Source organism: Varroa jacobsoni, unplaced genomic scaffold, assembly GCF_002532875.2.
Source record: "Varroa jacobsoni isolate VJ856 unplaced genomic scaffold, vjacob_1.0 contig00059, whole genome shotgun sequence".
NCBI classification, from domain to species: Eukaryota; Metazoa; Arthropoda; class Arachnida; order Mesostigmata; family Varroidae; genus Varroa; species Varroa jacobsoni.
This window is the reverse complement of record NW_019214402.1, coordinates 81,178-107,131: the sequence shown is the minus strand read 5'-3', so window position 1 is coordinate 107,131 and position 25,954 is coordinate 81,178. Positions and strand designations below refer to the sequence as shown.

The window sequence follows — 25,954 nt, the reverse complement described above, 5'->3', positions numbered from 1 at the left end:
GCAAGCAAACGCTCTTCGTTAAACATGCTCATCGACTCGATCGGCCGTGGGGACAAACAACGTACGCTGCCGAAAAACTTTTATACGTCAACGCGTGAAGTTAGCCTGCGTCAGGGGGCAAGAACATAGTTATCCCACGAAGGCCAGACAATAGTTTTAGCAGCAGCAGCAGCAGAAGCCGCTGTAGCAGTAAGTGTGAGTCCGGCGAGTGTGTCGACGTGCCTAGAATTCGGTGTGAGGCTGAAGACATTCTTCGTGAAATGCGTAGAAAGAGAGAGAGATGGATGAAGGGAAAAAGGAAGGAAGAAGGGGGAGTGTATATACATTACGGCTAGCTAGGTGCGCGACAGAACAGATGTACGACCATAAACACAGTACATATGTGCGCGGGGGCCTGTCAACGAGTTAAGTAGATGGTGAACAACGGAGAACGCTGGAAAGGTAGTCATTATGAAAATGATAAGGTGAAAGCATATTTTTTGCGAGCAGGTCAGGACGAAATTGAACATATGCTTATCTAGAAAGAAGCCAAAGGAAGGTTGATTTGTCAAACTCTGATATTATATTTTAGTAATCTAAATACATCTCTGATGTGACCATACCTAATCCGAACCATAAATAAGTTTATATTGAATGTCAGTATTTTCCTATCAAGATTTTGCCGTACTGTGATTGTTGTCTGAAAATTTTCACGAAACAACAATCAGAGAATTACATCACGCAGTCGTCGATGTAGACCCATTCGTAGTTTCTTTATAAACAACTTGTAGATAATCCCGCGGCTGTAAATTCTGTGCGTAATATTAGTTAATCTAGGTTACAGATAAGAAACAAACATCTGTATTATTTTAAGTCTGTGTCCTCAATATACCCTTTAGTATAGTAAAGGTAACGAAAACCAATATCAAAGCTTCGGGTGTTGAGCTTCGAGATGCTTCGGACCGCTAATGATAAGGAACAGCTATCAAACCGTTGGATCACTAAGGAAGCAGCTGGCGGTCTCTCATCGACAGATTAAACATTACTTTTGCATAGAAAGCTGCTTTTTTTTTTTATACAGAACATCATATTTTAAGACGCACAAGTATATCTGGCTGTCGTCATCTGTCGACGGAATCCGTAAGAATTTCCTTATCAGACACCAAAAATACGCGTCGGCTTTGCTCCCAGTAACCACTATTCTGATTCATCTGATTAGTAACTGTTACGCTTAACCAAGCAGAAAACGTGGCTGGGGTACGGATTAACTATAGTTTGTTTAATCGTGATTGTTCTCCAGTTCACCTTTCATAGCCGTTCTGTGGTTTCTGCCATATCCACCCATTGGAACATTCTAGCAATTTGAACGTTGTAAGATTTCGAAATTATGCTTGTTTTGTACAGCATTCGCTAAACAGTGAATGTCTGTTTGGTTGAGATACTTCAATTGTTATTTTGTTATTATTACTGTTAAAACTAGATTGCAGTCTACAACTGCTACAAAACTTATGTTATTATGATGTGAAGTGTAAAGGAAAAAAGTATTATAATCGATAGGCGACATGCGAGCGAAAAATCGACAAACATCACGTTTTGTCTGTCATATCACGGCAGGTAGTCGGTATAATTTTTTTTTTTTGAAATCAACTTGTTGTAACGAAATTTGTTTAACTTAAGGCGACGGTGTCTAGTAATCTGTGTACGGTATCTTTTGGTTATAGTTTCGTTGTCTTTTACGATAATAACACTTCTTAAATATGATTTCTCAGTCGTTAGGTTCTCAGAGCTTGCTTGTCTTCGAGTTCGTCTCAAAGTTTTCGTAAAGAGTAACGCTGGAAATCCTGCCAGTGAGTCATACGTACCGTGTTGAAACGAGGTCCTCGCATAGATCCAATAATAGACCAGAGCCCGTTTCGACAATATCGATCAGTTCCAATATTAGGTTTCAGCGTTCTCTCAGACTCTTCGTCAGCGTCAAGTTTGTGGTATGCCCACAATGAGGTTGAGGTAAACGTCCTATAAAGGCAACTTTAAACAACATAGGTCTTTTCATATCAATTCTTTCACGGAAAGGTAACTCTTCACAGGAGAAATATAACATCAAATGTAGTAAGAGCTTAATTTTTTCTGTCTGAATTTTCTTCTGAAATTCTAGTCTGATCAAATTATTCGTTCTGATATGGACCGTCACGTAGATTAATGACCTGAGAATTGATTGCCTTAAGTAGGCCTTCGCTAAGGTCACGTCAGAAATATAGTCAAAGCACGGAGACGTCGAGCTCCCCATTTCGCTGGCCGTTGCCCCCTCATGTGCATTTCTTTTGTGCTGCCGATAAAGCTGGTTTCAATATAAACAGGCTTGCCATTCTATTCATGCTGGATTGGTTGTAAAACGCAGTGCTAAGGAGAAAAAGTACTAAGGAAGTCGCTCAATGGACTGTCTGGAAGGACCGTCAAGGGGTGATTGCGACGCGATTGCACAGACCGGAAACATTATTTCTTTTGAACGCTTTCCAGCAATCAGTTTGCAGGCGTCGGAAGAAGGACGGCCAGCGATTACGGCAGCGGAGAAAATGAATTAAAGGAAAAATTTAAGAATTAAGAAAAAAAATACCCGAACTTAATGAGACGACGACCAGTGAGTTGAAGTGACAGGCAGAAAAATCCAGACCAGCGAAAAATTTTCAAGAATCAAAAATTATCGAACAATTAGTTCTGTACAGCCATCGATGCGTCGTTTTAAATCGCCCGTATTTACCTTGCCAGGTCCAGTAGTATACTGAAGTCGTTTTTTTTTAGAAGAGGCAATATCGTTTGGTAAGTAAATTCTAAAAGCCACTTAGCAGTTTTATTCTTAGAGGCAACCGAAATTCAAAATGGCTTTTTAAAAATATGCACAGGTATTCGCGGTGGTGCTCTTGTGGTACTAATGGAAATCGTTTGCGTGTATGTGTAATGAATTCCGCGGGTAAAAAGTCTGTCTGTTTGAGACATGTTTGTAATGATTGTATAGAAAAAAAAGGCTGATGTAGCAAAGCAAAGCGCCATGATTACAGTAAACGTTAATGTAAGGCATTACAGTGGTTCATCATGTCGTGAAGGAAACACGTTAAGTCGTTGCGGCTTATCGACATCCGCGAAACGATAGGTCTTTGTATACAGTTCGTTCGTAAAAAACAGTGTTAAAAACCGCTCGGAATGATCTTCAGGTAAACAGTTTCGTTCGAAGGAAACAGAAAAACATCTTTTTTTTTTTCCAAATAGAACACAGTATTGAACCTGTTTTTTCTAATGAAATTCTAAAAATGCTCGAAGTTAGTTGCTAGCACAATGCAAAAACCAAGCATAATCGGACGTTATAACTATGTGCATACTAGGGACCATCTGCACATGCGCATATATAAAGTAACGACCAAAAATTCATTATTTACAGTTTAGAAATAATAAGGACAACACACGATACAAATGATTGCTACGTTCTTCTCTAGATTATTATAGCTTATTATTTCAGATACGTTGGATTTCCATTTCCAATGCAACATTGTTCGCTTCACGGAAGATGTGCGAACAGAGAGAAATTGTCAAGAAAGAATGTATTGCCTGGAGCAAGTATATATTTGCTAGTAGCGTTGCTTGACAGGCAAAGCTGGAAGTGGTAACCTTAGAATTACGCCAAAGACATTATGCTGATGACAGGGTGATGACTCCTCTACTTGTTTGTGACGATGCGCTATATTGTTTTACAACTAATTGTCTGTCTTCCTCTGCACTTCCCCTGAGGTCTCTGGTTAAATTATATAACAGTGAATGATGTGATAACATCTAGGGAAAGACGAGAACGCAGTAGACGTTTTCCTCACAGATAGTTGCATCCTTTTAAAAAATACTCTAGAATCACGCGAATATTAGTACTCTGTATAAATATAGTAAACGACACAATATGTCAATACTCTGTAAGGAACTGCGTTTTTTGTAAGTAACACTTTATAGAGCGTTTTGATAATTATATAATAGAATTTTACGTTGCCCGTAAATTAGTAAACAAGGAAGGAGGAATCAATGACGCGTGGTGAACGGCAAAGTATCTATTAATATTTTCCTATTACAGAAGTTTGGTATAAAAGCTTGGGCAAGGCACCTGTCACTGCCTGTTTACTAGATATTACCATATGGAGCAACGATGTAGAGGAATCGTTCGCAGAGGAATTGAGTGTCACTCATAGGTTCAACCCACCTTGACAACCAACAATATGTAACCTGCCTTAGATTCCTTCGCAGAAATATCTGCCTGGCATGCCTTTTAAAACAAACTTCCTGAAGTACGGAGCATCGCTATAACTAAAGTAAAAAAATAGGGAAAATACGTTGATGAGATTCTTTCTGAGGCATTCAGGAGAGTTGTAATCTGAATGAAAGTATTCTATGTTTTGCGGCGTTTGGAATTTTAAGATTTAGGTCTGATAGGAGCCACGCACATTATCCTTTCCTACTAACATATTCTCTAAGTAACATACACGCGTATATATATGTATATATATATAAACTAACTAGTATGAGCATTACCCTAGGGTGATTATGAAATCGTTTCTTTGTCAGCACAATTCTCTTGAACACATGAAGATATTATAGGCTAACAGGCCGACATTGCCAGGTTGTTAAAGTGCAAAATATTTCGGGTTAACCTTGAAGGATCCCGAGGTAATTTTACCCCGTCGGTTCATTCATTTTAAGGACAAGCACTTTTCCATATTTATTCTCTAATTTTGATATTTTGCAAGTTCATTGATATTCTTCGATAGTTCCAACCTGTGTTTGATATAATTATCTCTTCGGCTAGATTAAATAGATCTTTTCATGCCCCAAATTACTATACTGCGGTTATTTCTGCTAATTAATTCTTAAATCGTTTGTAAATTTCGTATCGAGCGTATTTAAAGTTTATTTTTTGAACATTCTTACATCTTATGGAAAAAATCCATTGCTGTTTAAGATATACACTTGTTTTATTTTGGGGATTGATTGAGACTACCTAACGTTGCAGGAATAAGAGGTGTACGATGAGATATTGGCAGGTACCCTTCAACCAGAGAACACGGGGCTAAAGAGATAATAACTTATTTCTATAAGTGTGTGACTTTTGTTTGCTTTGAATTAAGACTTGTGAGTAAATTGTTCAATTTTTTAACATTAATTTTCAATACAATGAAATTATTTTAGTTATAAAAACATCGAGTGAGATTAGTTTTTGACCTTGTTTCATAAATAACGTCGAAAATTCTGTTCAAATCTGGACGACGATAATAATTAGGCAAATCTTGGGGTTTTCGAGATAAATTCAAGACAAAACACTCAGTAATTTTACTGTCTACACAAATATAGAACTAAGTTTTACATACATAAATAACATCGGTTATATTACTATTAATAGGACATTCTAGAACAGTTGTAACACTTATATTAACTGAGTGTTTCAACTTGTTCATTTGTTAATACTACCGGTCAATTTCAGCGTTTGTAAAAGCTAACGCATCGAAGTCTGCGTTATCGAAAACCATCATTTAGTTATAAAAAGTCGAGAAGTAATAATAAGTATCGAAAGAAAAGTCAAAAATAAGCATCAATAGATTTAACCGGATCTAATGGTAAATGCCAACACCGTAACTGCTATGCCCCGATTACTGAAGGCATTGCAAGAAATGCTCGAAATTTTCGAGTATTTATTTCGAAATATATGTAAATATTCGTTTTCAAATATTATCACTTTATGGATATTAAACAAACTTATGAGAAAACACTCTTAAGGAAGGAAGAGATTAGTTTTTGCGTCGTGACGGTCCAATGTATTCTTTAAACACCCGTTGTCGTGATAAACCGTTGTTCCCTTGAACTTTAATGAGCCCTTTCTTTTAGGTTACCTCTTGTATAGCGTTATTATAGCGCGCATCTGCTACAAATGACCCTTAGCTGTGCTTTGGACCGCCACCAAGATCACTAGTAATATAATATTCGGATAAATGCTAGTTGCGTCTTGTCCTTGCAAGCTGTAAGCGGCTCTCTTGCGCAAAGCACCTTGTGTCAGGCATGCCTAACCTTCAAAGTCATTGTACTCTAGGAAAAAAAGTCCTTTGATCTTCATAAGATGATTATTATCATTGAGCAAAACAGTGGTATGACTTTCTGCAAGGCTGTTCTATTGATATAAGCAAGCGTTATGTTATGCGGTTATGGGCGTTGTTTTGCTACTCAATTAGATAACAATTTTTCTACCTATAGTACCCTACTACAAATTCGACCTATAATAATAAAATAGTAATACCATTATGTATAATTATTTAGAACTGCATGTTCCCTCTGCTACTTCGAGCTGTTTGTAAACTATACAATAGCAGATTAGTTCTGGGGCTACTTGAATGCGGCTGAGGTTCTTCCTCACACCCCTTTCTGTCTTTTATTCCCGCCATGGCGAAATGGCAACGTGCTTACTTACAAAAAGGACGAAGGTCCAGGCTCGAAACTGAGGGTAGATCCCCTAGCAGAAATCTGAACAGCAACGGGAATGGCGATGAACATAGTCAAAATGTATTCTCCGGCTCGATCCTTTCAAAGTTCTCGTATCGGACCCCTTTCTTTAATAGATCGTTGAAGCAATGGTAAACAGCACTGCACAAAAGAGATAGTTGAAGGTCAGCTACGGCAGAAGTTACACTTCCGTGATCTATTTAATGCGAATTATTATCTCTGCCATCGGGTGCAATGTTCTATTTACTCTGATCTTGTAAAGTTATCACGTCACTGTTGAATCCAAATGCGTCAGCTTGGAAAGTAAGCGTTGCCGATTAGTACTGCCGCATATTTTTTTGCTTAACGAAAATTATTGTTTGCATCAAGGTGTGTTGCCTATCCCCGTGGAATGAAAGCAACATTTCTGCATTGTTAGCATGGTATTTGCCGTTGATTTCTCATACTGGAAATTATGTTAAACCTTATTATTAACGCCCTTACGAAGGCCGCAGTATGAATGCCAGTTAGTACTGCATCCTTAAAAGAGCCTTTGCTAAAGGCAACAGCTCTATTTGCAACAGGAAATCCTTGTTGAGTTTGATTTATTTTGCATGGAATTGGCGTTGATATGGTATCATAAAGGGGTTGATATTAAGACCACTGGCCGGTTTACCAAGTAGAGAATTTTCTATGTAAACAGGCACCCTCTCCGGTCTTCTATTTTTCCTCTGGGTATTTTATGTACTTAGCTTTGATGGACTGATTAATTGATCTACATTTTAATAATGCATCGCGTTCATTTGTAGCCTGTCATATAAAATTAGCTATCCAAGGTTTTTTGAAATTATATTTTTTCGCTTTTTCAGGATCCTTAGACATAGCGTACCAAACATTTGATCAGAGGCCTCGTGTAGAACTTTGAAAAATAATGATTAATTATTATAATTAAGGTCTTATAAATAAATCAGATGGACCTCGAAATTGAATAGCGTTTGCCTGAAAAATTACCCGCCATTAAAAGACGAAACTTGACTGATAAATACTCCAGTCTTCTAGTAACTTGTAAGTGGAAACCGATTGAGTGTACTCAGCAGAATATAGAGCAGCAGAAAAAAACATTTTTCAGTTTTGAAAATCAACACACGTTGGCAAAGTTTTTATTCTTCGGAGGCCACTACGCCGCTGAAGGTCATCGAAACTTGGTGAGAAAAAAGGCCTTAAATGAAAGTGCAGTACGCATTGCCTCTGCAACCAAGAAGGCTCTTCAGAAAGTAGAGCTTGGAACCTCATCGGCTTAGAGGATTATAACCCATATAGTAAAAATGCGAAAACTGAGTAAAAATAGATCCCTAGTAAATTGACTACAGGTCGACTGGAAATGCGCGTGTGTACGTACGATTATTTGCAGAACTTCGAATCGCCTGAAGTATATGGTCGTCATAGACGAGGCATGTTTCAGTCTCTATTGCCAGCCGAGGAGAGGGAATGGCGTCGCTTTAAAAAAAAATTCGAGTTCGATGCGAGTGTTGAGTAGGTTCATATATAAGGTGATCGGAGTACCTGCAATGGTCACCTGTTACTATGAGATACTCGCTGAAAATGAAACGATGATCGCAGCCCGCTGTATCGAGTTCCTCTTGAGGAACTCTGACAATCTATGAGTCTCAAGAGACTCATAGGTTGTCGTCGGTACGGCAATCGAAAGGACGACTCCACAAGATAGAGCTCCATATTCCATCTAGAACTAAACAGAAATATCTAAATACCAGTTTGCGGGATATCAAAATTATATCAGTTCAACCTTATTTTTAATACAAATTATACCATAACTTACCAAATTTAACTTGATGTTCCATATGATATGTGTATTTCACACATTGTATTGTAGCACAATCGTGGTTAATACTGATCTGAAGCTTAGAAGGCGTTAGTTGATTTTTATTTATTTTTCAAAAACCAACAATTAGATTTGTTACGTTTTCACTACGTTAAAACTGTCAGCATCACTCTTGACAACAATATTACGTATAGGAGAAAAAAATTGGTGTTGTCTTCCTACGCAGCTTTCTTTAGCGAGATGAAGAGACAGAGAGAGATGAGAGACAGAGTATTATGACAATCTTTGCCAGGCATATTGAAAGCAAATTGTAGCGACGTATAAAGCTACACCGTTTAGCCCTTTTGAACTGCAGAATTGTTGATCTTCCTCGTGTCCAAGACTGGGAAACAACGTAGATGATGGCATCGGCAGGACTATCTATTAACATGCCTGAAAGGCCACGCATCTTTTCCCGCTCTTACCTTGAGACAGACGATGGAACGTAATGACCGCTGTTTCATCAATTATATATGACACATCGAAGAGTCAGCAGTAGTCGCCCTGGCACCGCCTCAGCCAGTCAAGTTGAACCAATCAGATGTCAAAATTCAGAAACAAATGCGTAGAGAAATGCACATCAGTCTTTCTCTCCTAAATCTTTCCCTCGTATCGTCCTGCTTTCAACCCTATTTCTCGCGTTTTTTTTTTGCTTCCGGAGCACTTGCCCTTGGGGATGCTAACCCTCACAATTCGGCGGACGCGAATCGTACAAAATACGAAACAGCGGTCGCGCTCTTATGAGTCACATCGAAGATGGAAATCCTATGCAGAACTTATCGCTGCAAAGCTTCTCTTAGTAGAAAGCGACCAAAAAAGAATTTTTGCTTTTCGACCAAGAACTTGCTAGAGTGGACTTGGGCGAAGGTTGACGCAGTCCTAAGATGCATTCAATTGTCTGGTGAAGCGCAACAGGTAATTGAGCAATAGTTGACTAATGAAGAAATAAAAACACCACCTTTGAATGGACGATGAAGAAGAAAAAAGATGGCTAAAAAAGCCCTGTGAGCGAACATCGGATTTTGCTTTCATCGCAAAGTCGGCCATTTCAAGAGCGGTCATGTGGTAAATGTAACTTCATTCAATACTGCGCTGTCCAAAGTCATTGTTGGACCTTATCGACATGATTCAAGCTAGTTCGGCGGCGAAATTATAGAGATCAACTATTTGATCTAGGATATTCACTAGGCGAAACAACATCGTCCCGTTAGCTGGTGTGCTCTGAGTGCGCCATGCCTTAGGCTTATTTTGTGTTGGCTTGTAGAATGATCAACTAAAATGTAGTACGTTACCGTACCTTGCCGTCAAATGGACGATCATCTAATGCAGTCTAGCATAGTCTCACTTTAATTGCCATGGGGTTCTTCAGCTGAGATTTTAATCCTAGTGAAACTGTGCATATTCTCACAAACTGATGAAGCACCCTATGCCAGGCTCTTGACTTGAAGCTTTGTTATTAATTACTTTATTTTTTTTGCATGTATCTCACCTAGGGAGGGTATATTTTTTCTGTGAACTTTTCCCTTCTTTTTTTTTATTATATATATATATATATATATATATATATATATATATATACATATTAATTATGTAGCCGCATCCACTGCCTATTCTTTGACTTTCTGGGAGTGAAAAATTCAAAAAAGCCCATTTTCAAAAATGTAGGCAGATTGCTTTGAAATTAGACAAACTAAAGCTTTGAATCGTATTCTATTTTTGAGCTTCTCGGTGGTTCAGCTCAGTGTACGTATCTCTCTGTACGATAGTGATTCCTACTAATTACAGCTTTGGATAAATCCATTAGTGGCGAAACGTAGTGCATGATAGATTCAACAAACATTCAGTTCAAACAGCGGTGCCAGTGTCTTAAGAGGCTGTGTAATTCTGGCCGTTTATGCCATAGCTGCGACATGACCAGCTGGGAACTGCAACCGCTTATACTGATAATGGCGATGGCAGATCTGTTATTTTCACAGCTAATCGCCGTGAAAGCCATTACGCCAATTCTTGATGGATTCGATGTCAAAGAGTGCCAAACACAAAAACAAACAACGAAGTAAACACTTCGTTATTGTCAAGGGTGGCAACTAGTTGAACTTGTATGATGCACTTGAACCAAATATGGCACCCCTACATAAGCAGTTGAGCACTTGCTTTTCTCTGATGATGTGCAGCTGGAAAATTCTCTCTTTGCTTTATAAGATAATTTCTATGTCATGAAAGCTTGCCTGAGCTTCGAACGCAAACAATTTGCCTATCGAATAAGACAAAAAGAATTTCGATGGGCTTCTGCTTTATGCGACATTTGCCCCAATGTAAAAAAAAGCTACAGCTCTGCTTTAAGAAAATAGAGTGCATATATACAAGTTGATTACTAGAAAAAAAAATTGACAAAAGTACCATTGCCTACGCATTTTGCTTATTTTGCTTTAATAACATACTGACTGCAATGGGAAACAAAACTGGCCTAGTTCGAATTTTGGATCAAGGTTGCGAATTGTTTGTAAGTACTTGGCTGTCATCATTGAAGTCCATATAGAAGCCGGGATATCTGTGGTACATGCCGTAAACTCAAATCGCTCGTTTTAGGTAGCGTGAATTGTTCCGAGAGTACACATTTTAATAACACAAACAATTTATTTATATACAAAAGTACGCTATTCACGTGGACATTTTAATCAGACGAAGATCGAGAGACATGTTACTAGGATTTGCGATTTCTTCTTGGACGTGATTTGAATAAAGCTATAATTAATTAAATCACTCACTTAACAACCACGAGGACACTGGACCATACGCTCTCCTGATGCGTTAATCTGGCTTCGTGCGGTACGATACGATACGATCCTGTGCGAAGTAAACTTCGGGCTGTTTTCGTTTACTTCAACGCAAAAAAATTCTCTACGAACAACAGAATCGCACATAGCCACCAGTACCTAGGCAATTAAAAAAGTCTTGAATATTTACGTTGCACGCGTACCGCTGCATAATAATTATTTTTATTATTACTGATTACATACGATTATTACATGGTAGCTCTATGTGAGCACCACGTTTATTGTTTGGTTTTAATAAAAACATACGTAATCGTAACAAATTACTGAAATGCGTAAAAATATCTTTGAGATGAGAGTGTCTCGTGTATGTGTTGTCCAGAGTCGTATACAGATAACCAGTTTTTCAAATGAATCAACTCCACTCATCCCTTATCTGGTCTCTCATCACTCATCCCTGGTCTATTGCAGCTTCAGAGGGGAAAATATCCAGAAAACTAGGAAAGGGCAGCGGAGAACGCGAGATTTCAATCGTACAGAAAGTACCCAAAAATGTTCTCGTCCACTTATTAACTACGAGACAACTTCACGAGTGGGCATAATATGAGGATCGTAATCACTGGTCTAGTCGTCTTCCTGTTTCTTACCTTATGCAAGAGATGCCCTGTCCCACTAAAAAAAATGACGAGATCGACCAAAGGGCATGAAATCTGATTTCCGTCTTTTCTGCATTTTGCCGAAGTGGATATCGCAAATACTTATTTTTTTGTTGCTGTTATGATTTACTTTTTAGATGGCAGTTATGCTTTCCCACCGCAGCTTCGATTAATATTTTCCTATTCTCCTAACCGCCAGTTACATAGAATAATACTATTTGTTTAAAAGACTGATGCCACTTGTAGCGTGTCCAGATGTGATTTGGCGCCTCGTTCTTAATTCTCTTACTGAGATGGGTGTTCACCTAATTCGTCTATTTAGCTGTCATTATACTGATTAATGATAAACTTGGTACCGAAAAGAAGGTACACAGATATGATAAAGCGAGTTTTGATTCGAGCTCAACTTAAAGTACGTAGGCTTTAATCGTCCTCCAAAATTGTTTGTAACCTTCTAGAATTTTTTATTATTCCACGTCATACAGACAAAATTTCATACTCAAAATGAACATACCTTTAGTTTGAGTAATTCAGCCGAGGCCAAGTAGCCCATACATACCAGAAGATTTCGATACTAGTCGTTCAGGGCACTGCGGTACGGGGTTCAGCTAGAGGCGCATGCCGTTTACCTTTCCAACTTCCTTCGTTTCTTTCTTTAATGATATAAGTCGTAGTGCAGTTATTGAGCCATCAAAATGAATCCTAAACGGTTTTTTTGGAATTCGTTGTTGTCAGCCATTTGTATTTAGCCAGAGCTTCCCTTTCGCTTTTTAACTTCCTTGGTCTAGTTCGTACTGCTTCCTAGCCGTCCATCCATTACCGAAGAGAGAGCCGATTGTTGGTGATAGCACTAGCTGACGCGTCGACTACCAGATCCGTGTTTGGCAAAAAAGGTCTCCAAGGCAACGTAGCCGTTAGCTACAAGCAGTTGAGCCAGCTTAGAAGTGCACATCACTTCAGTAAACCCAGACATACGACGATGGCTCATCAGTTCATTTACTTGCAAGAATTGTAGTGTTGCCTAAATAGTCGGCGACCCATGGCTTTATAACGATTAGTACTCGCCCCAGGCCTTGCTGGGTCCCGCTTTTTTCACATGTGGACCTGGCTGTACTCAACCCTTGGAGACTGCACGTGCCGCCAGTTAGACGTCTAGGTTTAAATGTCACCACCCTCCGTTTTATTCGCATGCCATATATCCCTCTGTTTCCCTCTGTTGACCACTTCGATCAACCGAAAATAATTATAAGAGAAAGTTCGGTTGACAGCTGCGCTCGGGGAGGATATAGCCAAACCGACGGATTCAGCTGACGAAATCCAAACTGAAAGTGGACAACGAAGGCGTGCTGTAGGCGGATGGCCGTCTGTACAGTAGTAAGGCCAGCAGGACGTTTCTCTGGCGAAGGAACGAAATCGCAGGTCGGAAACGGTGGGCGGTGATGCATTTATAATTGTCCAGCCAAAGATCCAGCTACAGATCCGACTGGATACATGGGCGCTCGAATGTGTGTGTGTGAATACTTTAAATTGATCCGATGACTATAGCTTTCTATAGGCGATTATAGACATAATGCCCGAGTACTATGGGCCGGTGGGCAATAAATACAGTATTCGATATATTGGACTTATATATACGTGATTTTGCAGCAATGTGTCGTCGTTCAATATAAAAGCAAAATGCTGATAAACACATATCATACGAGATTGTGTGATGAAAAGCCTCTATTGGAAAATAGATTTTTTTTTAATGACACTATACTGGTGCGTGCTTAGGAAGTAGATTTAGATGTAAGAGACTAAACGCATTTAGTTATTTTGGCATAATGTCTATGACAGGGTATCTTATAATAACTGTCGTTAATAAGTTGCGATGGTAAATGAGATGAAACTATGCTAACCTAAGTATCTTGGAATTGTGGATTATTAGAGATATAGATGTCCTTGTACATATCTTCTCAATTTAGCGAACCTCTTCTTATTGGCTTTGCGTTTCTCTGCTCGTTTAAGCTTCGAGACCGCTGTAGTACTTCAGCTTCTTGGCATATTCACTTTAACAAACTTAGTCCTTTATTTTAGATTTATACTGGAATCAAGTACATATAATTTGTTAACTCTTTTATAGAGACTGTTTAGGCCCGTTACGTAGTGATTATCCGTACGTCGGTAAGGAAGGGTACCTATTTTACCTGACCCTCAAGAAAGCTTAAGATTTCTCTCGTAATAATATTGTTTTGAACGTTGGATAGTTCGATACTATATTTAGGGGTAGGCTTTTCTGATTCCGCCAGTATATGTACGCACATCATCTCTCACATGTGTATATTCTGAAGTGCCATAAAAACAGTACAAGCATACGAAGACAGAAGATTTCTATGGAGTTAAAAAATTTCCTAAAGTTAGGCAAATTTCGTTGAGCCGCATGACGTTTTAGCTTTCCACGCGTCTTTCATCTTCTTCGAAAAATTCTATTCTCCGCACGTTCGCCTATCTATGGCCTGTCGCATGGATGCGCTACGATCATCGATTGCTCCGTGTCCGTGCTTCAATCCTGTCCCGTCAGGGCCCATAGCAGCAGAACAGAAAGGACGTTAAAGATAGGGTGAGCTGTTATTTTTCCTTTCTAGTTATATTGCACAGTGTACTGTTGTCAAAGTGACAGTACATAAGAAACAGGCATTGAGACGACATATGCCGTTTGCAGACAGATGTATCGAAGCACAGACACAACGAAACAGCAGAGGAGACTGGCAGATAGAGCAAACAATGTCGGGACTGCGGAAGCTGAAAAATCACTCGCATGGTTGACTCGAAGATAACATTGGCAAGCGGTTGCAGCTTCTCATACAAAGCGTTCGTTTTGCGTGTATGAAACGGTAATATTTTTTTGCACGATGCGTCCCCTCTGTTTACATATTTCTCTTAATTAAAAAAGCTCGCAGGACACAGAATAGTCTGATATACACCAAAACGACACTATGAATGCGATCTCTGCGTACGAGGATTCACCTTTACATTTCGTATTTCTGGGGTCAGGATACGTATCTATTATATTGCATTGTATCTGTAGAGCACCTGTCGACGCAAACACCTGGTTTGGCCACGTTTTCTTTACCCGCTTAGCTCTTCGCGTTATTATTATTATTATTAGTGTCTTCTCGATGGGCGAACTATTCCCATGAGAGCTATATATATATATATATATATATATATATATATATATATATATGTAGCTTTGGTGGTCGACTGCGATAATTGAGAAACGTTTTAGTAATAAGTGCGCGTTGGACCAACGCCAATTACGACGGCTCGTCACATTCAGGCTTCAGCTATAAATGCAGGAATTTCTAGGTCTGATTATCAATACTGCGTTAGCTGATGCGTTAGCCTCTTTTTGCGGATAATAATTATTATTCTACTATTATTATAATAACTTTGGTGTGAATCAAACAGCAGACAACTATTTAGCGTGTATTACCCTTTAGTCTGGCCGTAGTGTTAGAGCCAATTTTTGCAATCGATCTGACCAAAAATGAACACATGTAATAAATTAAATATAGCCAATAGTTAACTACTGTTTCCACCGTACTCAATCGAATGCCCGTAATCGACTCGAAGGCACTTCGTACGAAAGAAGCTCGGTAAAAGCTAAAATCAAAATAAAGTGTGCATTTACGTCACGCTATACGTCAGTCTATGTAAGAGGGGCTGCTATGACAGGTTATGAAACGGCCCATTTCCCAGAGATGTCTGTCACGTTGATTTTCGCACCATCTGCAACAAACAGGATCCTCTGTTCTGACACAGTACCTCCAAATGCATTGAAGACACTAGCGAGAAAAATAAATCGGCGTTACCCTATCGCGTGACGTCGCTTCCCCTTCTTGTTTGTTTAATTGAAGCTCTTGCCCGCTGCCGTGCTGACGTCATCAGCTTTGTAGTTCGATGAGGCCTGTTAATGCCATGTTAACTTCATTGGATTGTATGGATTCTATAGGACACCCGTCGGGTGTATGGTCACCACTCTGACTGATGCAACTATTAAAGCAATATTAATAATCGATACCATAGAGCTTTACTATAATATCACTGATTGATATGCAACTTTAGGATTGGCTCATATTTTCTCCATAAATAGACGAGTAAAAGTACCCCGCGCATATACTTTCTCTACTGTGCCAATAGTGGTACTAGCTCCTATACCTAGCTAGCCAATATATAATCCTATAACAATAGTCAAAGTAGAAAATTCTTGCCTCCCATTGTGTACTTTTTGTTGTTATCATCAATTTTGTATTTGTGTAACGCCTCCGTGAATAGGTTTAGAGGCTGCTAGATCACTAATTGCCTAGTTCTGGCATGGTTATTTTTTTACACAGACCGTCAATTAGATAAATAAAATCAAATGAAATAACCAAAGTAAATAAATGAGAAAAAAAAAATAATAATATACCACTAAAATGATATCAGCAATTTACCGTAGTTCTAATTTAAGCCTTAGGGCAACGAGAGCTGTTCCCATTCATACAGAGAGTGGAAATTCGTAACAAACAAAAGGAAACTTACAAGCGACATCATTATCTGTTAGACATCATCATAAAAGCCCGGGTATTATGGATCAGTCGAGTACCAATACAAGATGCAATAACTTAGGCGAACCGTATTTTACCGCCCTAACCGCTTAGGGTACACAGAAGTACGGAGCAACCTGATCCCAACCACTGTGCGTACATCTAACTGAGCCATATTTTGTTCACAGTTTACTGAAATTAGGCCAACTAAATGAAGCTAATGCAATTTAGTCAAAAATAGTTGACCATCTAGCCCGAGCGGTTTCATCTTAAGCCCTACGACTATGCTGGATAGGTGAAAAACGGTCCATTCAGGTTTCTGGAACTTGTGGTTCCCGTAGTAACTATGGGCCCTGGTCGAATAATCATATTACCAAGGCTTATCAGAATCAGCTCCTCAATGGTAGTGTGTGATAACATGAGCGGATTTATAACGTTTAGGTTAGAGAAAGCGAGCGGCGCCTTAATCGAAAGCCTTTAGGGTACACGTAGCACTATTAACTATCGTGCCTTCTTATGTCTCTCGTTGCATTTCCATTGAATTACCGATGTTTAAATGGGACCCCACTGTCTGTTACGTATAAGTATTGTCTAGTTGAATATATTGTGTTGACGTAGTATGTTTTTGGAAACTTTAAATCGATGTCAAGCTTTCATTTCCCGACAACAGTCCCCCTGTTATTTGTAAATATCGGAAAGTTGTCTCTGAACAAATATCGGCAAATAATGACTAATATATACACGATCTTACCTTTTATTACAACGTAAAATCATGTGGAGATTGATTTTCTATCGGCGAGAGTCTATGACCTCAAATTACGGTTTTAGTGTCCGACATCCCGCATTTTCGAAAATGGCTTAATAAATCGGTATAAGTTTCTACGTACGTACGCGTTACGGTCACGACACACTGACGCTTCCGTGTGTAACCACATGTGTTATATTGCAAACGGATATACTAGTAATATCTAATGAAGGAAATCTCATTTATGTCAATAATATCTCCTATTGTAGTGACATTTGCGCAACGCAGAGTAATGCGAAAACGGAATTAAACGTTTTTCTAGTTCAAAGCTTTTTCGCTAGAAAGTAAAAGACTGCCGATATGGGCTTCGCCGTCCAACACCTATATAATACAATCCTAGAATATATTTTAGCTTTTTTAGCAGACAATAAGCCAACCAATGCTAGCAGCGTAACAATTGAAATGCCAAAGGGTTCAGTATGCTGAGAGAACGATACACCATACCGATGATACGTTTTTGCTTGACGAAGGTTCGGCAAAAAAGAAAAATTTTCTACAACATCACTGTACCGTTTGGGATGTGATTTTTTGCAGTTCTTAACAATTGACGGCACGTTAAGCATTCATAATATGGCCATATTAGGTAAATATTTTGTAGCATCTGGGCTGCCAGGTACAAAGCAGAAGTCATTAAAACCCTACGTTGTCTATACTTTTGCTACCTAGATAAATGGTATGACTAATAGTTTTTTGAATTTCTCAAGCATTTCCATATCTCCAATTCCATCGTGATCACCATCATTAAGAACAAAAGAAAACAAGGAAGGCAAGATAGCTGTAGATCATTTTCCTTTATTAGGCATAGAGAGAAAAGCTTAATTAGCTTATCTTCATTCGGTTGATTGTAGCTCGTTTTCTTGCCAGAAAACAGACGTCTGCGCTGTCTTCGGTCTTACCTTCCGTCAAAGCGCTGTCCTCCTGTTGCGTTGTCATCGTTGTAAGCTACTAAACAAAGTCAAACCGCTTCAGTCGACAGGAAAGAGTCTATGGGATGACAGGTCAATGTTGTCTTACAAACTAGGGTATGTCCATCGTTCTGTCAGCCGAATATATGCGGATGTGCGGATTGTGACGGCGTTCATTCAATAATGTTTGATTGGTTCGCGTGGGTGTTCTACCCGTGGGTACTTATTGGTATGCCCTATGTGGTTTACTATACTTGGTCATATGGCTTTGTTACTGGTTGTTTTATCGTAAGTACTACTTTATTCAACTTGCGTGCACGCAGAGATCTAAGGTGAAACCTAAAGCTTATTACAACTTATTAATAGCTTCTGTTTCAGTAAATGATCGATGTAATAGTAGATTATTAGATACAGAGCGTTTATAAGCTATTGTGTAGAAAGCGAACTGACACTGTAATTTGCCGCCTGTCTAGGATGAGCCCAATTCAGTCGTAGCATATAATATGTTATCATTGTGATAAAAAAAATAATTAATGTGTTAATGTAATAGCATTGACTTTTAATTTTCTATTAATTTTCGGTCGCCCGCGTCTCCTAGTTTTTTTTTTTTACTTGTTTTATTGTATCTGTATTGTATTCGCACGGGAAAACGTACGCTAAGCTCAGGGTAAATTTACTACATACATGTACGACGTGCTTTCAACATTGTTCATTAACAGATATCTTTTTTTGTAAGAATTCAGTGTTTTTTTTTTATGGTTTTCTTAGAACATCTCGCATATCGTAACAACCCTTCATGATAATTATTATAGTAACTGATTATATGTTGCCTTTTTATAGCAACTGCGAAAACCATGTTATATTTTACAATTGATATAATGACACGCGTCTGCGTAAATAGCTCTAATAACGCGTTTTAATTTTAGCTTAATATGTAATGTTATTGTTGGAGTAGAGCTCCTATTCATTTTTATAACATGCACTGTATTTGAATTGGCAGTTGGGCTTCACTGTACCGTACCTTTCGATCTATCCAACGATTTTGATGATTTTGCTGTCACTCCTTTACAAAGGCACAACCTTTTTTTGGGACGACAGTCGAGGCAGGCTGAAGGCGTGGCTTCATCGAGTGGTCAGCGAAATGTGGTGGAGCATCGCTCGAATCTATCACGGTATGAGAAAGACGCATAGAATCGTTCTCGGCTGCCACCGCCTTCGTCACAAGATAGTTCATTGCCCCAGTATATTGAAGCATTAAACTCATAGGACAATGGCCTTATTACTAGGTACATGATTAAATAATGATAAAAATACATGGTAATAATAATGATAAATGCATAAGCTAGGTACGAAGATCGACAACCCTGTACGACTTTGTTGGTGACATACACGATTTTTTCAGGGTTAGCCCCTGACCTTTGAAGAATCCAGTAAGATTTTTAAGCATTGTTAAGAACAGCAGCTTTGCACCACTCGTCAACTTGAATAACTAATACCGTGATTCAAATTCATTAAAAAAAAAATGGGAAACAGGATTATATTTTGGACACAAGGAAATGTCTGTAGTTCTAACCAGTGCTCGTATGTTACAATTGAAAAACGTAGCGCAGGTTTGCGCATTCTTCCAGCAACTTTTTCGCAATTCTCGTGAAATCGTTCGCGTAAAAAACGTTCTAGAGTCTGGACGTCAAAGCAAGCACGAAGTTGTAGACGAAACATCAGACCTTCCTAGAAGGAAAAAGCTTCTTTTTTATTATATTTTTTTTCTCAAATCTCGCTCTCGAGTTCATTGTTCTGATGTTAATATTATTGTAGTACGGCCTGTATGCCATGTTTGATTACTACAGAAAAGCTGTGCGTTGCAAGGATCTCTCGGGGAGGGAAACTGGACTGGTGCCTAACTAGCGTAAAATGTATGACGATTCTAGGCCATTTTGATTGCAAAACAAAGAATGTGGGAATGCGGTATAGTTTTCCATACGAATATTTTGCGAAGCTCAAGCTTTTTGCCCGTGGCAATTCTATGTGTTAGAAAATAAAAACGCTGTGACCCTACATTTACGATACTGTTGATGCACAATCTCGAAGGGTACGAGGTTTACGGATTAGATCGAATACCTGCGAAAGGTGCCCTAATCGTCTATTATCACGGCATGGTACCGATTGACGCTATATACATCAGTGCTGTGTTCCACAAGTTCCTAAACCAGCAAATCGTGGCCGTCATCGACAAGACACTTTATCGCACCCCTGGAGTCCGAATTATGGCTGAGGTAAAAACTGAGGTAGAACTAACAAATCTGTACGCTATTAATTAGTGACGTCCAGTCTTAAATATATATATATATATATATAATATTTAACCAGCAACACTTATTTATTTCAATACTTTGATTCCTTATTACTTCCTTATGACCGGTAAATATTTTGCGCACTTCTGTATGATACTTCTGCAGGTAATGGGAGCGACGTGTGGTAATCGCGCTCATTGCACCGAACTATTACGGCTCGGCCGATATCTATCTGTCAGCCCGGGCGGAGCGTACGAAGCTATGTTCAGCAGGGAATATTCGTCAGTAATATCTTTAGGCTGACGACACAGTATAATTACGTAGAAATCTAGCGGAAATCTGAGTAACTTATCATTGTGGCTCGATTGATAAGGATTCTGGGTTTGATCTGGGAAAGTGCGCACATAAGCTCCTATGTACTTTTCAAGCCTGCGTTGGAATGATATATAAAACCTCGTACGAAAAAATAGTTAGCTATTTTTGTCTGAACATATGTATTTTAAGGTGTCATTTGAGGCGATATGATGCAAAGAGAGCATGGAGCAAGAACGGGCATTGCATTCTACCAAGTTAGCCCCCATCAATTTTGCTTAGCTCGACCCGTTTCTTAAGAAGAGTTTGATTTCATAAACATGAGCTATATTTTCATTGAAGGGACAAAAACTTTTCTTCATTTTATGCTACTGTTATCATAAATTCGTTCGCGTAAACCAATAACAAGTTATCCCTTAACAAGTTATGAAATAATGATAGTTTCGTTAATCTGCATGTACCCTTGTTCGATATTAACTGAACTAATAGTAGTTGTATAAATAGATCAATATATATTTTATTGTATGTTCGGAACAGACTTGAATGGCGACGACGACGGGGTTTCGCCCAAATGACCAAGGACTCCGGTAAACCAGTTGTACCAATGTTCACACAGAATATTCGCCAATTTACTGACATGGTCTCGTTTTGCGCTGATGGTATGTACCTATTCGTATGATACTGGGCGATCACATGCGTATTTGGCAGCATTACATTACCCGCGACCCAACTTTAATCGTAATGGGTTATAGGCTATGGAACACGTATCTTTTGTTTAATACAGTTCGTTCCCGTAGGTATTGACAACTGTTATACACTAATAGATGTTTTAGAATTTTAAAAAAAATACCCTTGTCAGAGTAAGAACGATAGTTGCTAGTGTTAAGACCTTTTAGAAAATTTTGTTGGGGCCGGTAACGAGCTAAGCTTACGCCTTATTAAGATAATTATTGATATATGCATATATTTACGTGTAGGGTCGATGATCAAGGCCAGTCCGGGCCAATGGTAAATTGAATTGAAAAACCGGCAAGGATGGAGTTACTGCTCATACGTTCACAGCTTGTAAATTTTGTATAATTATCACATTATATAATCTAGTCAGTAAAATTATGGTAAGTATTATGGCTACTTGAAAGGCACTAATTGCTCTCGTCAAGAAGCAAAAAGTAACCACTACAAAAGCTTGTAAAATATCCAGATGCGGAGTTAGCGAACACCAAAATTTAATCAAAATCCGGATAACAGGGATGCTCGCTGTTAGAGGTTGCCAATGGGTTGAAAATAGTTAGTTTTCTGAAAAGTCAGAAATTACTGATTCAAATCTGGCAACGACGTAAGTTACTCAACGAATTTATGTAACGCGAAAAGTTGCTTCGAAAGAAAGTTCGAGGATAGGTTGCCCCCAACTGATTAGCTAGTAACATGTCCGTCTTAGCGTGAAGCCCCCAGAATAACTTGGTTGATCTCATCTTACTGACCGAGTAGTCAAAATGGACTACGAGTTTTGCTGTTATATATTCTAAGCAGTATGGGTGACACTTTTGTTAAGCTGAAGCAGGACCATCAAGATATGCTTCGAAAATACATATAGAGTTCGTTCCTCTGCGTAATCAGTCTCCAAATAGTCTTATGAATGCCAGACACTTCTATTTCAACAAACCGACCTCAAGGTAATGAAGTATTGAATGAAGTAGTGAAAAACTTTTTTTACTTTGTACAAAATTATTTTGAATACAATGACTTTAAATTGGCTTTACGAGGATCAAGAGTGGAATTACCTTGCAGGACGAAAACCGATTTGAGCGGACAAAGTTATGCTTGCAAGTTGTGCAAGAGGCTTGAATATCCAGCCTCTTACCAACTTATAGCGCCTGTTTCAGCTTCGAACATCCATGTATGTTAAGCATTATCCGAAAGCCATTTTAATTAATCCTTTGTAATAGTGGCTTTTTTATGGTCTGGTCGTTCTGCTGTACGTGTAACATTTTCTTATCGGGTAATTATTACCACTCAATATGAAACTACTTGTAAGCGTTTGGCATGCCAAGCACGTTTTCCAAATGCTAGCAGAGCAAGTTCGAGTACAAAAGGATCATTACCTATTTTGTTTTTACACGTAATACCCGGCCGGACACAAAGTTTAGGGTACTGTCTACTTGAATACCCTCGTTCCCCTCGGTTAAAAGATGTACGGACGCTTGGGCCTTAAAGTAAGCCTATATAGTGTAAATCCGTGCGTACGCAGTTTTATCCCTAACAGCTTCGAATGGCGACTGTATCGTCAGTTAGGAAAGAAACTTAAACGCAACTCCTAGGAGTTATGTGTTATAATTTCTCACAGGTAGTGAGAAGCTCCGGTTTGGTAATCCACCGAAAGGCACCGCATAGTCCAATCGAAGCGAACCGGATCAAACAATGTTTTCGAAAAACGGGCGATGAAAACGTTGAGCTCCGCCAAAATGTACCACTGTTTTATTAAAACGTTGAGGGAGACAGCTCGTCAAGGCATCATACAAAAAGAAGAGCTCAGAGCGCCACTGACTTCAACCCGGGTACCGGGTTGAAGTCAGTGGCGCGAAACCGGCTGGAGAATGTTATATCGCGTGAGAAATAAGATTCCGTTAGCTCCACATGACATACACGATGCAGCTTATTTTTGTTTCCGTGCACCTTGTAATCTCAAACATACTTATCATAAATATGTTACGCAATATTATGTATGTTGCAGGTCTAATACGGGAATTCTACGACAAAGTTCGATTCCCATTATGCATTGCCTTTGGTGGCTATCCCGTGAAGCTCAGGTAAATTCGCGGATAGCTTCGGTTTAAAGTAGCTAACAGATATTCCACTGTATCAAAACTATAAGTACAAGCCGTTAAACACCGCTTCATATCATTTTTTCTTACAACTCACTATGGCTAAACAGCTGGCAGAACTGCGTCCTAAAATCATGAATGGAGGTAGCATCTTCGCTTAATAACTACACCGAGAGCCTAAAAATGTGAAAGCCTAATAGGGAAGGCTTTTAGCGCATCCACGAATATTATTAAGTGAGTTTGGACGAACTAGTTAAAATACTTTACTAATAATTGTATGCTATTAACGTATCGTAAGTCCAAGTACCTTAGTAATTTGGCGTAATCGTAAGTAATGTATATTTCCCTCAGATGCGGCTGTTTTCTATGTATAATCGAGAACAAAAATATTACGTACTAGCATGCTTTGTTTGTAGGCAACTTGCAAGCTCATTGGGAAGCAAGGAAATTATAGATAACGATATATTTAAAGAGATCATGGGATTTTATTAAATGGACCTTTTCACGATCGTCATAGTAAGTGCAGTAGCTTGCCGTTTCCTAGAAGCGCATTTTTCCCCGACGGAAAAACTTGCTATTTGTGGTCTATAGTGAATGGTACAGTATCGAGAAAAAAAGATTTCACTTAGGCCTTTTAAATAGCTTTGCTATTATGCAATATGCTGACAGGGTTCGTTCGATTTGCAGGACGTACTTCGGTGAACCATTATACTGTGGCAAAAATGAAACAGTTGAGGAGTTTACAGCAAGGGTAACTATCGGATATGGTACGCCGGCAACAGCTGTCGTTGATAGCAAGATAAAGAAATGAAATTCCTGCTTATTACCAACAATTTGTTCCATGCTACGTGAAATTAAATAGAAACATTGTTGGCTTTCTTTCAGAAACAAGCATGGTTTCTTTTTGGTTTTTTCAAGCAGTTAAAGTGCAACTTCTTCAACAGTGCTATAATGTTGTATTACAGATACATAAATATTAAGCCATCGCAAGTTTGCCATAAATGTTCGAATTCTTTTTTCAGACTCAAACAACTACGCCACCTACCTGTGCCGTGTTTTTATTTCCAGGTGAAGTCAGCTATTGAAGAGCTCCGCGACAGGCACCAACACCAGCCTGGAAGCGTCCTCTTGGCCTTACTAGATCGGTTCCGAAGATCCAAACCCAAATATTAATTAATAAGAGTTACACAACAGAGTTCATTGCATTAAGCTTTTTTATTTACACCATGTTAGTGTTTTACATTTTCTGGCTCTCCAAGCTCTTCGGATACCACTACGGAGACCGAAAAACGCGCTTGCCCAGCCTTGTAGTTAAGTTATTTTTGAGTGTGTGTTTACTCACCATTGTTAATATTGTTTTCATTATAACTTCACACTGTGAAGACGCTTCGTTTGCCAGATTGATCTGAATATTAGAATTTGGATGTCCAGAAGAATATACCTAAGGAGCGCTATTCAACGGCCTTAGATTTCGCATAGCTTAAATGGTAAAAAACAGCGATCTCAACTATATAATAGATATTTAGATCTAATTTGGTTTGCATCTCCATTTCAAATGTGTTATCATTAGCATTTTTATTACACAGATTGATCTTTTAAATTACTTATTGCCTTGCCAAAGGATAAATAAGAATTTTTTTACCCCTGCGTACAACATCAGATTCAAATTCGCCGTCCATGAGGAAAAATGATCCTTTAAAAACTGTTTTCTGAGAATAGAGACCTCATAAAATGTATGTAAAGTTCGCCATAATTCCAAATTGGTATACAGGAATTCTGCTTGGTCAGCCTCTAAACAGGTACGTCGTGAACCAGCTCTGTTAACCAGAGAGCCCCTGAAAGTCAACAAATTGAAATTTTTGGGAACTGCAGCGCGTAATCAATCAGTTGAGATATAGCCTTAGTAGTATTTATACAACATGATAAAGTGGCAAGGAAATTAACCTACAGGATGTGTTCAAATTGTACGGTAAAGCCAAAAATAAGCAATAACACTAAACGAAAGAGTTTCACGGGATCTATTAAGCGAATATCATACTACTCAAATACAAAGTTTCTGTCAAGGTTATCTCTGTGTTTTTTTTAACACTAAAAAGGCTTATAGAGAAAATGATGCCAGCGATAACGTGGAAGGGAACAGCGACCACGTTTCTGATCGAGGAGCGAGCCATGCACTACAGATTTAAATACCTTGAATTATCAAAAGGTAGGATACAGGTGTCTTTATTAGTCGATCGATGGTAACGTCAAGGCGCCTGCTTTAACTGCCCTATACGGGACGATGTAACACATTGTGGTAGTTTACTTGAGGGACAATGATCTGTTAATATATACAAGAATAACATATTTAAAACATGCATCCGTCCCGGTGCAACTGGAAACAGCTGGGTCGAAATTCAGGCCGAGAAAAGCTGGCTCAGGTTCAAGTGGCAATGCAAAGCCGTAAGGTAAAGGCTTTACCATAC

General features: G+C 38.8%; 1 protein-coding gene across 7 annotated transcripts; it reads left to right on the top strand.

The window, feature by feature from the left end:
* Positions 1-3,899: 3,899 nt before the first annotated feature.
* LOC111270687 (DGAT1/2-independent enzyme synthesizing storage lipids) lies at positions 3,900-25,557 on the top strand. 7 transcript variants are annotated; one of them, XM_022851036.2, is made up of 9 exons: positions 14,245-14,385; positions 14,488-14,659; positions 19,138-19,236; positions 20,153-20,337; positions 20,521-20,636; positions 21,205-21,326; positions 23,399-23,474; positions 24,177-24,240; positions 24,558-25,557. In XM_022851036.2, exons 3-9 carry the CDS (start codon positions 19,206-19,208, stop codon positions 24,660-24,662), a joined length of 699 nt encoding a protein of 232 aa, XP_022706771.1. In that variant the 5' UTR covers positions 14,245-14,385; positions 14,488-14,659; positions 19,138-19,205; the 3' UTR covers positions 24,663-25,557. The 7 variants fall into 7 exon arrangements, with proteins under 7 accessions (XP_022706768.1, XP_022706771.1, XP_022706774.1 ...); XM_022851039.2 differs by having other exon boundaries at positions 19,138-19,350; XM_022851032.2 differs by having other exon boundaries at positions 19,065-19,236.
* The last annotated feature ends 397 nt before the right edge of the window (positions 25,558-25,954 follow it).

Bases quoted from the DNA above. Each gene is read 5' to 3' on its own strand.
- LOC111270687 (XM_022851030.2), top strand. From the start codon at position 18,248: ATGTTTGATTGGTTCGCGTGGGTGTTCTACCCGTGGGTACTTATTGGT. The intron at 19,237-20,152 runs GTATGAGAAAGA...ACAATCTCGAAG, and splicing joins CATCGCTCGAATCTATCACG to GGTACGAGGTTTACGGATTA. The intron at 20,637-21,204 runs GTCAGTAATATC...TGTTCGGAACAG, and splicing joins ATGTTCAGCAGGGAATATTC to ACTTGAATGGCGACGACGAC.